The 11,836-nt window shown below is 38.7% G+C and overlaps 2 protein-coding genes across 2 annotated transcripts; one reads left to right on the top strand and one right to left on the bottom strand.

The window, feature by feature from the left end:
- The first annotated feature begins 5,785 nt into the window (after positions 1–5,785).
- Positions 5,786–7,075, top strand: LOC122048784 (cysteine-rich repeat secretory protein 55-like). The gene has a single exon (XM_042610307.1). The coding sequence runs from the start codon at positions 5,786–5,788 to the stop codon at positions 7,073–7,075; it is 1,290 nt and encodes a 429-aa protein (XP_042466241.1).
- A 1,217-nt stretch (positions 7,076–8,292) lies between these two features.
- On the bottom strand, positions 8,293–10,516 carry LOC122048783. Its single transcript, XM_042610306.1, has 3 exons — positions 10,227–10,516; positions 9,695–9,872; positions 8,293–8,316 (listed from the first exon to the last, which is right to left on the bottom strand). The coding sequence occupies exons 1-3, from the start codon at positions 10,514–10,516 to the stop codon at positions 8,293–8,295; spliced, it is 492 nt and encodes a 163-aa protein (XP_042466240.1).
- Between the last annotated feature and the right edge of the window lie 1,320 nt (positions 10,517–11,836).

Genomic DNA, 11,836 nt, shown 5'->3' with positions numbered 1-11,836 from the left:
TTCGATTTTGTGTTTATTTTGTTTTTCGAACTTGTGATTCGATTGTTCTTTTTGGTTAAACCTAGGGTTACTATAAGGAAATTAAATATTAAATTTCGTTGAAATGCTTTGTCTAGGAAGTGGTGGATACTCCCATACCCAAGAAGGTCTAGTGCCTTCCATGTTTAACCTAGAAGTCAATCTCTGAAATTAATATTTAATTGAATTTATAACATGGGTGGATTTGGATCAATAATGTTAAGTATCGTTTGCGATCCAAGTCTAAACCACAAAGAACAATAAATTGAATTTGAAATCAATAATGCTAAGTTCTGTTTGCGATTTCAAATTTAATTTCTAAAGAACACAATAGGTTGTTAGGAAAGGTTCAGGACTTGTACAAAATTTTTATACAGGGGAACTAGTACGATATTCTGAGTAGCAACCAATAGTTCAAATCTCAAAACTCAAACTCAAATCCACTTGAGCTTAGTCAAATTGGTCAACCTTGACCTAAGGGCGATTGCACTAACAATTTCCTAATAAAATTCTCTCTAATAAATACCAGGAATACAAAAATTATCTTAAATATCTAAAAAATAAAAATTATCAAAAATAGAAACCTAAAAGGGTTTAAACGATAGAATTTGGGGCTAAAATTTGGTAGTTACGATTTTACCAATAATAAATGTAGGCTTCCGAATTCTGTACAGAGCATAATTCTAAGTCCTAAGTCAAAAATTATGACCGTTTGAAATTTGAAGACTCATATTGAACTTCAATATGGATTGGGCCTGTATCAGTCTCCCTGAGTTAAAAAGAACTCGCCCTTAAGTTCATATTAACTTCATCAGCATCCATTAAATAAGGAGTTAGGTGTTTCACATTAAAGATATTGGTTGTCTTCAGATGACTAGGAAGGTGCAACCTATAGGTATTATTGTTAATCTTCTGTAGTATCTCACACTATCTGATTTTTTTTATCCTTTAGCTTATTATACTCTCCAACAGGGAAATGATCACAGTCAATACAACCGATACAAAATCTTCAATCTCAAAAAGTACCTGTCAACGATGACTATCTACCTAAGACTTATACTTGGTATTGCTTTCCATAATTGTTACTTTCACCTGCTCATAAATACCTCGAAGATTCTCTTCCATCTCATTCTCTTTAGGACTAATTTGCTCTACACGTGGAACAGGGACTAAGTCTAGAACTTCGGAGGGATTCTGGCCATACATAATCTCAAAAGGACTTAATCTTGTGGTTCTATTTCTCAATCTGTTGTAGGCAAACTCTGCTTGAGATAATGTCAAGTCCCACCGCTTTGCTTTAGTTCCCATGAGGCATCTCAAAAGATTGCTTAGACTCTGATTCACCACCTCGATTTATCCATCAGTTTGAGGGTGGTAAGCACTACTAAAGTTCAATTGCATGCCTAATTTTTTCTGTAAGCTCTTCCATAAGTGACTAATGAATTTAGTATCTCGATATGAAGTTATGGACCAAGGAACACCATGTAAATGCATGATCTCCTTGATGTAAAGATGGGAAATCCGAGCAACATCCATATTCTTCCTGCAAGCTATGAAATGTGTCATCTTTGAGAATCTATTAACTACAACAAGAACTGAATCTGAGGTTCATTGGGTGCGGGTAAACCCAATATGAAATCCATGCTGACATCGATCCAAGGAGTTTTAGGAACGAATAGGGGACTATACAAGCCTACATTTGTTAGAACCCCCTTAGACTACTGGCATACAGAACATCGGTCAACAAAGTGAGTCACATCGCTGGTTAACTTGGGCCAATAGAAATTGGCAAAGATGAGGGTCAACATCTTATCATGTAGCTCACTCATAATCTACTACCTTAGAGAGAAATCTGGAATGCACAACTGCAACCCATGAAACAGATAACCATTATGTAAAATAAAATTATGTTAGTGACTATCATATACCTCCTGGAATATCCTTCTGAAGATGGGTCAGCTACATACATATTTGAAAAAACTTCAAAGCCTGCAATGCTAGTACTCATGGTGGTGAATAATGAAGAAGGCCAACTTAGGGCATCTGCAGCATGATTTAGACCTCCAAATTAGTGCCTTGGCCTAAAGGTGAACTTTTGTAAGTAAGTCACCCACTTGGCATGCTGCTTGCTCAGCTTGTGTTAACCATTGATGTACTTTAATGTTTTATGATCAGTAAACAGGATGAATTCCTTCTATACTAGGTAGTGTCGTCAATGCTTCGAGGACTGCATAATGGCATAGAACTCCAAGTCATAGGTAAAATAATTTTTCTTGGACCCAGAGAGATTCTCATAGAAGAAAACAATTAGTTACCCAGATTGACTCAGAATACCCCTGATACCTATGCTCGATGCATCACAGTTGACCTCAAATAATCTGTCAAAATCAGGAAGGGTCGAAATTGGTGCTTTAGTCATCCTCTATTAGACCAGTTGAAGGCTAGCCTCTAGTTCTTCATACCACTTGAAATCCCTTCCCTTGAGACACTCGGTGATAGGAGCAATCAGAGTGCTGAAATTTCTGATGAACCGACGGTATAAAGAAGCTAAGTCATGAAAGCTTCTGATATCGTGCAAAGTCCACGGTTGAGGCCACTCCAAGACTGCATATATTTTTGTTTAATTTGCATGTATAGTATCAGTAGACACCAAAAAAAAAATAGAGGAAAGTTACCAATATAGTAAAGAAAGAGTACTTCTTGTTTACAAATAAGCACTCCATTTTTAACTTTTTGAAGACAACACGGAGATGATCAAAGTGTGATGCTCATGTTGGACTGTAAACGAGGATGTCATCAAACTATACCACCATAAACTTACCCATAAAGGACCGCAAGATCTGATGCATAAATCTCATGAAGGTGTTGGGTGTATTGGATAATCCAAAAGGTATGACCATCCGCTCATATAACTCATGTTTCATCTTGAATGTTGTCTTCCATTCATCACCAGGCCTTATTCTGATCTGGTGGTATCCGCTTTTAAGGTAAATTTTTTAGAAGATCTTAGAACAATATAGTTTATCCAACATATCATTCAAGCTGGGAATTGGAAACCTATACTTCACTGTAATCTTATTGATTGTTCTGCTATCAACACACATACTTTATGATCTATCCTTCTTCAACACTAGTAGCACAGGAACTGCACAAGGCCTTATACTCTCTCAGATGTGTCCCTTTTCCAGCAACTCCTTCACCTGATGCTGCATTTCTTTGGCTTTCTTGGGACTAAGATGATAAGCTAGCTGATTAGGCAAACTCAACCCTAGAATAAGGTCAATCTAATGCTAGATATGTCACATAGGAGGTAGCCCAAAAGGAAGATCCTTTGACATTAGCTCATCAAAATCTGCTAGCAATTGTTGTACTTCTGCTAGTATCTCAGCGTCCATGGTAGGAGAAACGTTCTGGCATGGTAGCAAAGCATATACAACTTCATGCTCCACTTTATCTAGAAACCTGGATATAGAAACCATTTTTAGTATTTTTTAGATACCAAAATTGGAGTATTTCCTTTCCACCACAACGCTAACATAAGTTTTTTTCCCTTGGCCTTAAGGGTATAGGTATTCTTTCTCCTATCCTGAATAGTACTATGATCATACTGCCAAGGTTGCCTCAACAATACATGATATACATCCATGACCACCACATCATACTAGGCACTATCAAAATATTTTCCATTAAAAAGGAAACGAGACATCACCGGTCTACTGTTACCTAATCACTTTCTTTATTTAGCTAGGATAATTTATAGGGTTTATGATGACGATCTGTCTTCAGTTGTAATTTTTGACAGCCTCAACGGATATTACGTTCTCATAACTGTTATTGTCGATGATATTCTTGCAAACTTTATCTGTGATTATGCAGGTAGTATAAAAAAATATTGGTTCTCAACCAATCGTCCCCTAAATCACCCTTGGGAGTCAACAGACTCTTACGAACGACCAAAGTCTCATGGTCATCACCATAAATCACTTTGTCAAATGCTTCATACATTGGATTACCAATTGTTGTTGTATCTTCTATCACATCTTACTCGATCAACAAGTTTGGACCTTTGGATTAGTATAAGAGGGCTTCCTACATTGGTGCACCATATGTCCTTATTCACCACATTGATAACATTTGATTGGGTCCTTAGGAAAAACCTGTGGCGACCACTGTGGTGACCGATGCTATGACTATTGCAATGGCTGCTGCTGTGAAGGACGAGAATTTTGAGAGCGAGTTGGCCGACTATTCTAGTCACTTCTCCTCATTGGTTTTCAATTTTGTTGCTTTTCAGTTGTCAGTGCACACTGAAAGGCCTTTGACACCGTCGAAAGTGAATGAAGACTGAGAATATCTTACAAGGATAAGCGCAAACCTCCTAAGTAATGTGCCACCTTCTACTCCTCTATCTTGGATAGGTCATTTCGGGCCACTAGTTGGAAAAATTATTTTGTATATTTGTCGATCGATCTCCTTATCTTAATGAGTGAAGTCACTGGAACAAAGTTTGGGTATAGGCGAAGGGAAGGAAGTATTCCTTCATGTTCTTTTTCATATCTTCTCTGTCAGTTATTTGGGATTTACCTTGTTTGTCTCAAGAGTGTCACATCTATTCCCACTATCCTGATACTCACCCCTTAAGTATGAAGATAACTAACTTCACCTTCATCTGATCTGGAACTCACTTGTAGTTGAAGATCTGCTCTATTTCATTGATCCACTCAATGAAGTCCTCTACTCGCAACGAACTAGAAAATTTAGGCAGATCCTGAAATCTGAAGTCTCCAGTTGGCTCCTCTCGCCCACAGTGTTCCTGAGGTGAGTCCTTCCAGTGATATGGGTTCTCAAAGGAAGACTTAGATCCATGATCTTCGAGATCCATACCACCATACACTGGGTTAAATATGTAACTTGCCTCCGTAAATTCTTAATCGTCGTTATTGTTGATACCCCGTGATAGTTTTGATATGATCAACCAAGTCAGTTTAAGTCCTGTTTGTGTTTAACCATGTATCTAAGTGTGCAGAAGCTTAAGAGTATAGGAAGTCGAGCGGAAGATGAGGCTAGCGAGAACGACGACACGGGAGAGAGCCGACGAGCTTGGTACGTCTAAGGGACGAGGTGCTATGGAAGCGTACACCAGCAGATGAGAAGGACACGCGTGGCGGTTCGAGGGACAAGAAGCCGGAGTAGAAGCCTGCTCGAGCAGAAGACCGGAAAAAGGGTTTGGGTGAGCCCTATTCTGGTTGGCCGAAATCACTCAGGCAATTGGAGCAGTAGAAGAGCGAAAGGAAATTGGAAACACTGCTGGAGGCACCTTCGAAGGGAATTTAAGGCGCCTCCATGCCTCTTTGTGGAAGGTGCCTTCCATGGATGGAAGGCACCTTCAATGAACAGTACGAAGGTGCCTTCCAACCTTATGGAAGGCACCTTCAACTAAACAGATTTTGTCGTTGGCAGTGGATAAACTCTTATCCACTAGCGCCTTCCAACCCTATGGAAGGTGCCTTCTGACCCATGATAAGGGGGCGTTTGGTTCAAATTTATCAATCGGAATGGTAATGGGTTTGATTATGGAGTCAATGGTAATGGGAATCAGGATTACATTATCAGCGTTTGGTTCAAAATATGGAATGAATATGATTATAATTGATGATGTTTGTTTCGAATCAACATTAGTAATGGGAATCAAATAAAATTTCAATTTTACCCTTATTAGTTAATGCATTAAAGAGTTTATCTATAATATACATTGGTTTATCTATAAATGTACATTGGTTTGAAGCAGATCAATTGCATAAAGAGTTTCAAGATGTGGAGCAGCAGAAAGTTGAGCTTCCTCCTCGGCCTGATCCGGTTCCTGCTCCTTCTCCAAGCTCCCACAGTGGCCTTGGCAGCGAACCCTTTCAGAGCAGATTGCGACGGCGACGCCTACAACTCGAGTAGCAGCTTTGGCAGAAGCCTAAGCGGCCTCTTGTCCTCCCTCACTTTCCTTTCCTCCAACTCTAACTCCACCAACGCCACCGCCGGAGCCAGTAGAGACTCCGTCTACGGCTTATACATGTGCCAAGGCGACCTCTCCGGCTCCAACTGCCAGAGCTGCATCCAGATGGCCGTCGCCGGCACCAACCAAAGCTGCCCGGGAGTTCGTCGAGCGATCGTCTACTACGACCAGTGCCACCTCAGCTACTCTGACGCAAACTTCTTCGGCGTCGTCGACGCTGACGGATTCAACATGACCAACCCCTTGGAAGTAACCAGTTCGCGGATGGCGTTCAACATATTGTCCGATTTGGTGCAGGCGGTGCCCCAGCGACGGCCGCTCATGTTTGCCACCAACGTGTCGGATATGTATCCCCTGTTCGCCCTGGCTCAGTGCACGGCCGACCTGAGCCCCGACGGCTGCCGGAGGTGCTTGACGGCGAGTCTGGCGGCCATCGAGAACTGTTGCATCCAGAGGAAAGGGTGGCGGTATCTCTCCCCGAGTTGCTGGATAAGGTACGAGCCCACTCCGTTCTTCGGCAATTACCCCAACAACTTGAGCACGTACATCATCCGGAGCCAGTGCTCGAGCTTGGACGTGCAATCCGACGACCTCAGCGCGAGGACGGCCAATTTAAGAGGCCTCTTCGACGACCTGAGTGCTCAAGCTCCGGCGACGGGCTTCTACAGCTCTTCCGCAGGAGACGGCGGCGATAGGATGTACGACCTCGGGCTCTGCGCTAGGGACGATGCGACTCGCGGCGAGTGCGCGGCGTGCCTCGCCACAGCGGGGCGAGCCATAGCGAACGAGTGCCCCAACAAGACGGAGGGGTACATGTGGTACGGACTGTGCTTCTTGAAGTACTCGCAGCAGCGCTACTTCGGCGAGCTAGACACCGACGTGCACACCTTCTGCAGCGGCGCGGCGCCGGTGACCGCGGAGTTCAGTTGTGCTACAGAGGCGGGAGCGTGGAGCATCGCGCAGGAGGCGAGGTGGCGGCGTTCGACGAGGTGGAGGCGTTTGGCGAGGTGGCGACGTTCAGCGTCGAGCGGCATTGGCGTCGTTCGAGAATAGGTTGCAAAGAGGAGAGGAGAGAAATGCGATGGGAAATTAGGTTAAGGGTATTTTTGGTATTAATGAGAAATTATGATTGCTGCAAATGCAGGAATGGATGATTGAAGGGGTGGGATACCGGAATAAGTTATTACCCACTAATAAGGAATCATTCCCTCATTTATATTCCCATTGTTGTAATCCAAACATTAACATTGATTGCTATTCCCATTCCTTACTTCTATTCCCTTAAACCAAACGCCCCCTAAGATTTTCCAAGAGATATAAAATGACCTCTGGACCTAGGAAATATAACATAACACTTGTGATTGATCCATCTTGAGTTCTGAGTTGTAATTGAGTGCGTCAAATGCTGTAAGAGGCTTCTCCGCCTAAAGGAGAGTTTACTGAGCTTTTATCTTTCTTGAATTAACAACATCCCCAGTTGTAATCAAGTAATTCATTGTGTCTCTTCCTTTTAGTTTATTTACTTTGTTTATGCAAGTGTTCGATTTAATTACGCTATAAAGAACGAGGAAGGTTTGTTTTTGATTGCAGGGCTATCCTCCCCCTTTTAGCTGGCCACTACCGGGACCAACAATTATGTCCTGGATGTTACGACCACGATGTTTAGTTTCCTCCCCCTAGGACTACCTGTTGTTGCAACTACGATCACGGCGACCCACCATTGGATTTGACAATGACCTTCACGTGCTTTGATACCAACTGACGCCGGGCAGGATAGTGATTATCCTGTGGGCTGACGAGAAGAGGAAAATTGAGTAGAAGACAAGAAGATGAACCTTTAAAAAGGAAACTTTTTATTAACATTAGAGAGTTAATCTCTTAACATCTAAAAAAAGACTCTTATATAGACCACGACTTAAGACCTAAATAAGGAAAGAAATTATAATTAACAAATTTTAATTCCAATCTTATAAAAAAAGAAAATCAATTTTTACCTAAAAAAGAAAGTAATTAATTGAACGATCTTAACTCAAATCAAGGCACGGATCAAGACAAATCGTCTCTAATAAATATCAAGAATACAAAAATTAATCTAAATACCGAAAAAATAAAAATTATCAAAAATAATAAAAAGTCCCTGAAAAGGGTTTAAACGGTGAAATTTGATGATGAAATTTGGTGGCTACAATTTCACCGATAACAAACATAGGCTTTCGAATTCTACACATGTGACAATAGATAGAGTCTAATTCTGAGTCACAAGTCAAAAGTTATGACCGTTTGAAGTTTAAATACTCATATTGGGCTTCAACATGGGTTAGGCCTGCATCACCATGTCAACAGTTTTTAGGTGACTGAAAGAAGCTCCAGGCAATTGAAAGAAATTTAAAGTGGAAGTTGAGTTTGAATGTTAAACTGGTAAAATATTGTCTAGATAATGAATTGATGAATATATCAACAATTTGATCTTTTATAGAGACATAAGAAACTAAAAGTTGTTGAGAAATTTAATTGGCAATCTCACTCAGAGCCGTACCTGTATTTGACAGGGCCCGAAGCGAAAATAAAAAGTGGCCTTTTATCGATAAATAATTGTAATGTTCAATTTGCAACTAATAAATACATAAAATACACAAATAAACCAAAAATACTATATTACATCAATAAAAAGTTAACAAATATTTGAAATAATTACATAAACACTACTCGTCTAGCTGTTTTAGAGGCAAAAATATTTATCAAATCTGCATAATCTAATTGCCGGACTATTTCTTTCTCAATCGATAACATTGCTAGCCCATTTAGTCTATCCTGTGACATTGTTGATCGAAGATAATTCTTGATTAACTTCAACTTCGAGAAACTTCTTTCTGCCGATGCAACTGTTACTGGTATGGTTAACAAAATCTTATAGGCAATATAAGTATTTGGGAATAAACCATTTAGTTTTGCCAGACATTGTAGCATATCAATTGCTCTTTTTTCATTTGTTAAATAGCACCTCACGACCATCAACTCTGAATACAACTCATCACCATTAATGTCTGAACGTCCATCGTGACTCAAAAATTGTTGAAGCTCCATACAAGACTTCATCAAGCTAGTTAAAGGCTCATTCTTTAACTTCTCCAAATTCAATAAAAACCCAAAAATCTCTTGATATTGTTTAAATTGTTCAAATCGAACTTGAAGAGAAGATCGAGCTTGATCAATTATAAATAGAAAATATTCAACTCTAAAAGACTCTTCACCTGATCGTGTTACATTATCATTGTCACTTTCATCAAATTGTTTCTTTCTTCGAATGATGCGTTTTTCTCGAAATGTAGGTTCAATCCCCATTTCACTTGCCATTTGTTTAGCTTCATTCATGGAACTAGCAAACCCTTCATCTCTAAACTCATCAAGAAATTGAACAAGTCCTTGTAACAGATTGATTGCAATATCAATATCCATATCTTCAGATTGAATAAACTTACTCACGGTATTTATTGCTCGTAACAAGTTATACCAGATTACTATTCCAAGCAAGAACTCAAAACTCTCAAGATCATATAGGGCTAAGGTCTCAGCATCACTCTTTGTTTTAGAATATTCAGCAACTTCTGCCAAATCAAGTAAAGCATCTCTTATATGTACAATTTGCTCTTTTATGGCTTTCACACTTTCGACATGACTTTCCCAACGGGTATGTGACAATGGCTTAACAGTCAAACCAGGCATCTTATCTTTAAAAATTTTCCATCTCTTTGTAGAGGAAGAAAACAATGTGTAGATGCGTTGCACCACTCCAAAGAAAGACTTGGCTTTAGGACAACATTCCACCATATCAACTAAGGCCAAATTAAGACTATGACAACCACACGGTGTATAAAAAGCTCTAGGATTTATTTCAAGCAATCTTTTTTGTACATCTTTGTGTCTTCCACTCATGTTAGATCCGTTGTCATACCCCTGTCCTCTTATGTCATCAATGTCAAGCCCAACTCTAGTTAACGCATTCATAAGTTCACTTAATAACCCAAGACCTGATGTGTCATCCACCTTCAAAAACTCAACCCAATATTCTTCTACTTTTGGTGTGTCTGTTGAATCATCCAAGCATCGTAGCACTAGAGACATTTGTTCTTGATGACTCGCATCTGGAGTACAATCAAGTATTACTGAAAAATATTTTGCATGTTTAACTTTTGCAATGATTGACCTTTTCACTTCATTTGCCAAAGTTTCTATCAATTCATTCTGAATTTTGGGACTAAAATATGTATATTGAGATTCCCTTGCTTCACAACGCCGAACATGCTCTTCCATCACTGGATCAAACTCAGCAACCATTTCTATCATTTGCAAAAATAGCCCATTATTCTCGACATAAAGTTTCTCATCATCCCCTCGAAAGGCCAAAGTATTTTTAGCAAGTGTTTTCACAATGGAGATTATTCTTGTTAACACTTGCCTCCAATGTTGTCTTTCTTTGTTGATTTGAAGTTGCATACTGTAATCAATTGTTTGATTTTTTTTTCAGCCTCTTTTCTGATTCAACCCAAGCAATCATGCAATCCATATGATCTCTACTAGCTTCATGTTGTTTAAGACTTCTATGCATATTACGCCAGTCTTTGTATCCATCATTACCCAGATTCCCCATTCTACTCATCATTTGTTCAGTCTTGAACAACTTGCAACAGAAGCAAAATATTTTATCCAATGAAATAGAATATACAAGCCATCTTCTATCTATTGTTTGTCCATTTGTCATTACCCGTGTATAATGCGATGAATCAAAATGTCTATTGTTACTATCCTTAGGAAACAAAAAATCATTCACTCTTTTTGGACCCATTTCTATTAAGTAATCTCTCAATTTTTGACTGATGTTATTCCAATTTTCAGGATCCTGCAGATTCAGAGTTGAATCTAATTTTTCATGTTGAGAGTCTTCTTCTAAGTTTTCATTCGACTCGATCAAATTGGCAGCCTCAACCAATTCCTCATTTTCATTGTGACTTTGTTCTTCAATCACCAAATTATCCACTAATTCCTCTCTTTCTATTCTGCTACTTCTTCTAAAATATTTGTTAATATCACCGGCTTGACTTTGAATTAATGCCTCCTCTTTTTGTTTCATTTTTCTCTTTTGAGCTCCAGACATATATTTAGGAGGCATTTTTAATATTCTTTTATTATACCTGCAAGGTATTAAAATTAAATATCAACTCAATAATTCATGTCTACATTCAAGAGTAACAATATATTATGTTAGATTTTTTTGGATAATTTTCTGATAAAAAATTGATTAAATCAAACGACATTTAATAAGAAGAGGCAGCTACAATTAACTGACAATGTATATAAGAATACTATTGGACTAATTTCAAATTTTCAATGAATAAGAAAACACATTATCTTACAATTTACATAATATATTTATATAAGCTAATTGCAGATTTAAAAGATTTGATCACCTAACTAATTTTCTAATAGGTGATTTATACAAACAACAAAGTAAAAGACGTAGCATGGAAAATCATCAAAAATGAAAAGGAGTTTAACCTTTTCTAGAAAATCATCAAAGTAAACTAATTGTTGGTTCAATTATGAATTAACAAGACTGAAACTAGAATTGATAAAAGAAAAAAAAATATGTGAAAATGATAGCACAAAAAGTAAAGCAGAGATCAAAAACTGATAAAAGAACACTGGAGAAAAGAAATACCATCCATTGACCTAACTAACCTTTGTTTGTGAACTAATAAAAAAAATTAGAAATATCATCCAATTATCCAATACAAAAGTAAAGAAGAGAAAGTCTAA

This window comes from Zingiber officinale, chromosome 2B (assembly GCF_018446385.1).
Source record: "Zingiber officinale cultivar Zhangliang chromosome 2B, Zo_v1.1, whole genome shotgun sequence".
Taxonomy (NCBI): domain Eukaryota; kingdom Viridiplantae; phylum Streptophyta; class Magnoliopsida; order Zingiberales; family Zingiberaceae; genus Zingiber; species Zingiber officinale.
This window is presented reverse-complemented; position numbering and strand designations above follow the sequence as displayed.

Excerpts from the sequence above, each read along its gene's own strand:
- LOC122048784 (XM_042610307.1), top strand. The coding sequence starts at position 5,786 with ATGTACATTGGTTTGAAGCAGATCAATTGCATAAAGAGTTTCAAGATG.
- LOC122048783 (XM_042610306.1), bottom strand. The coding sequence starts at position 10,516 with ATGCAACTTCAAATCAACAAAGAAAGACAACATTGGAGGCAAGTGTTA. Across the intron at positions 9,873-10,226 it reads TTGGCAAATGAAGTGAAAAG|TCTTAATTTGGCCTTAGTTG; the intron begins GTCAATCATTGC and ends TGGTTGTCATAG. Across the intron at positions 8,317-9,694 it reads ATACCCGTTGGGAAAGTCAT|TATTTAAACTTCAAACGGTC; the intron begins GTCGAAAGTGTG and ends GCCCAATATGAG.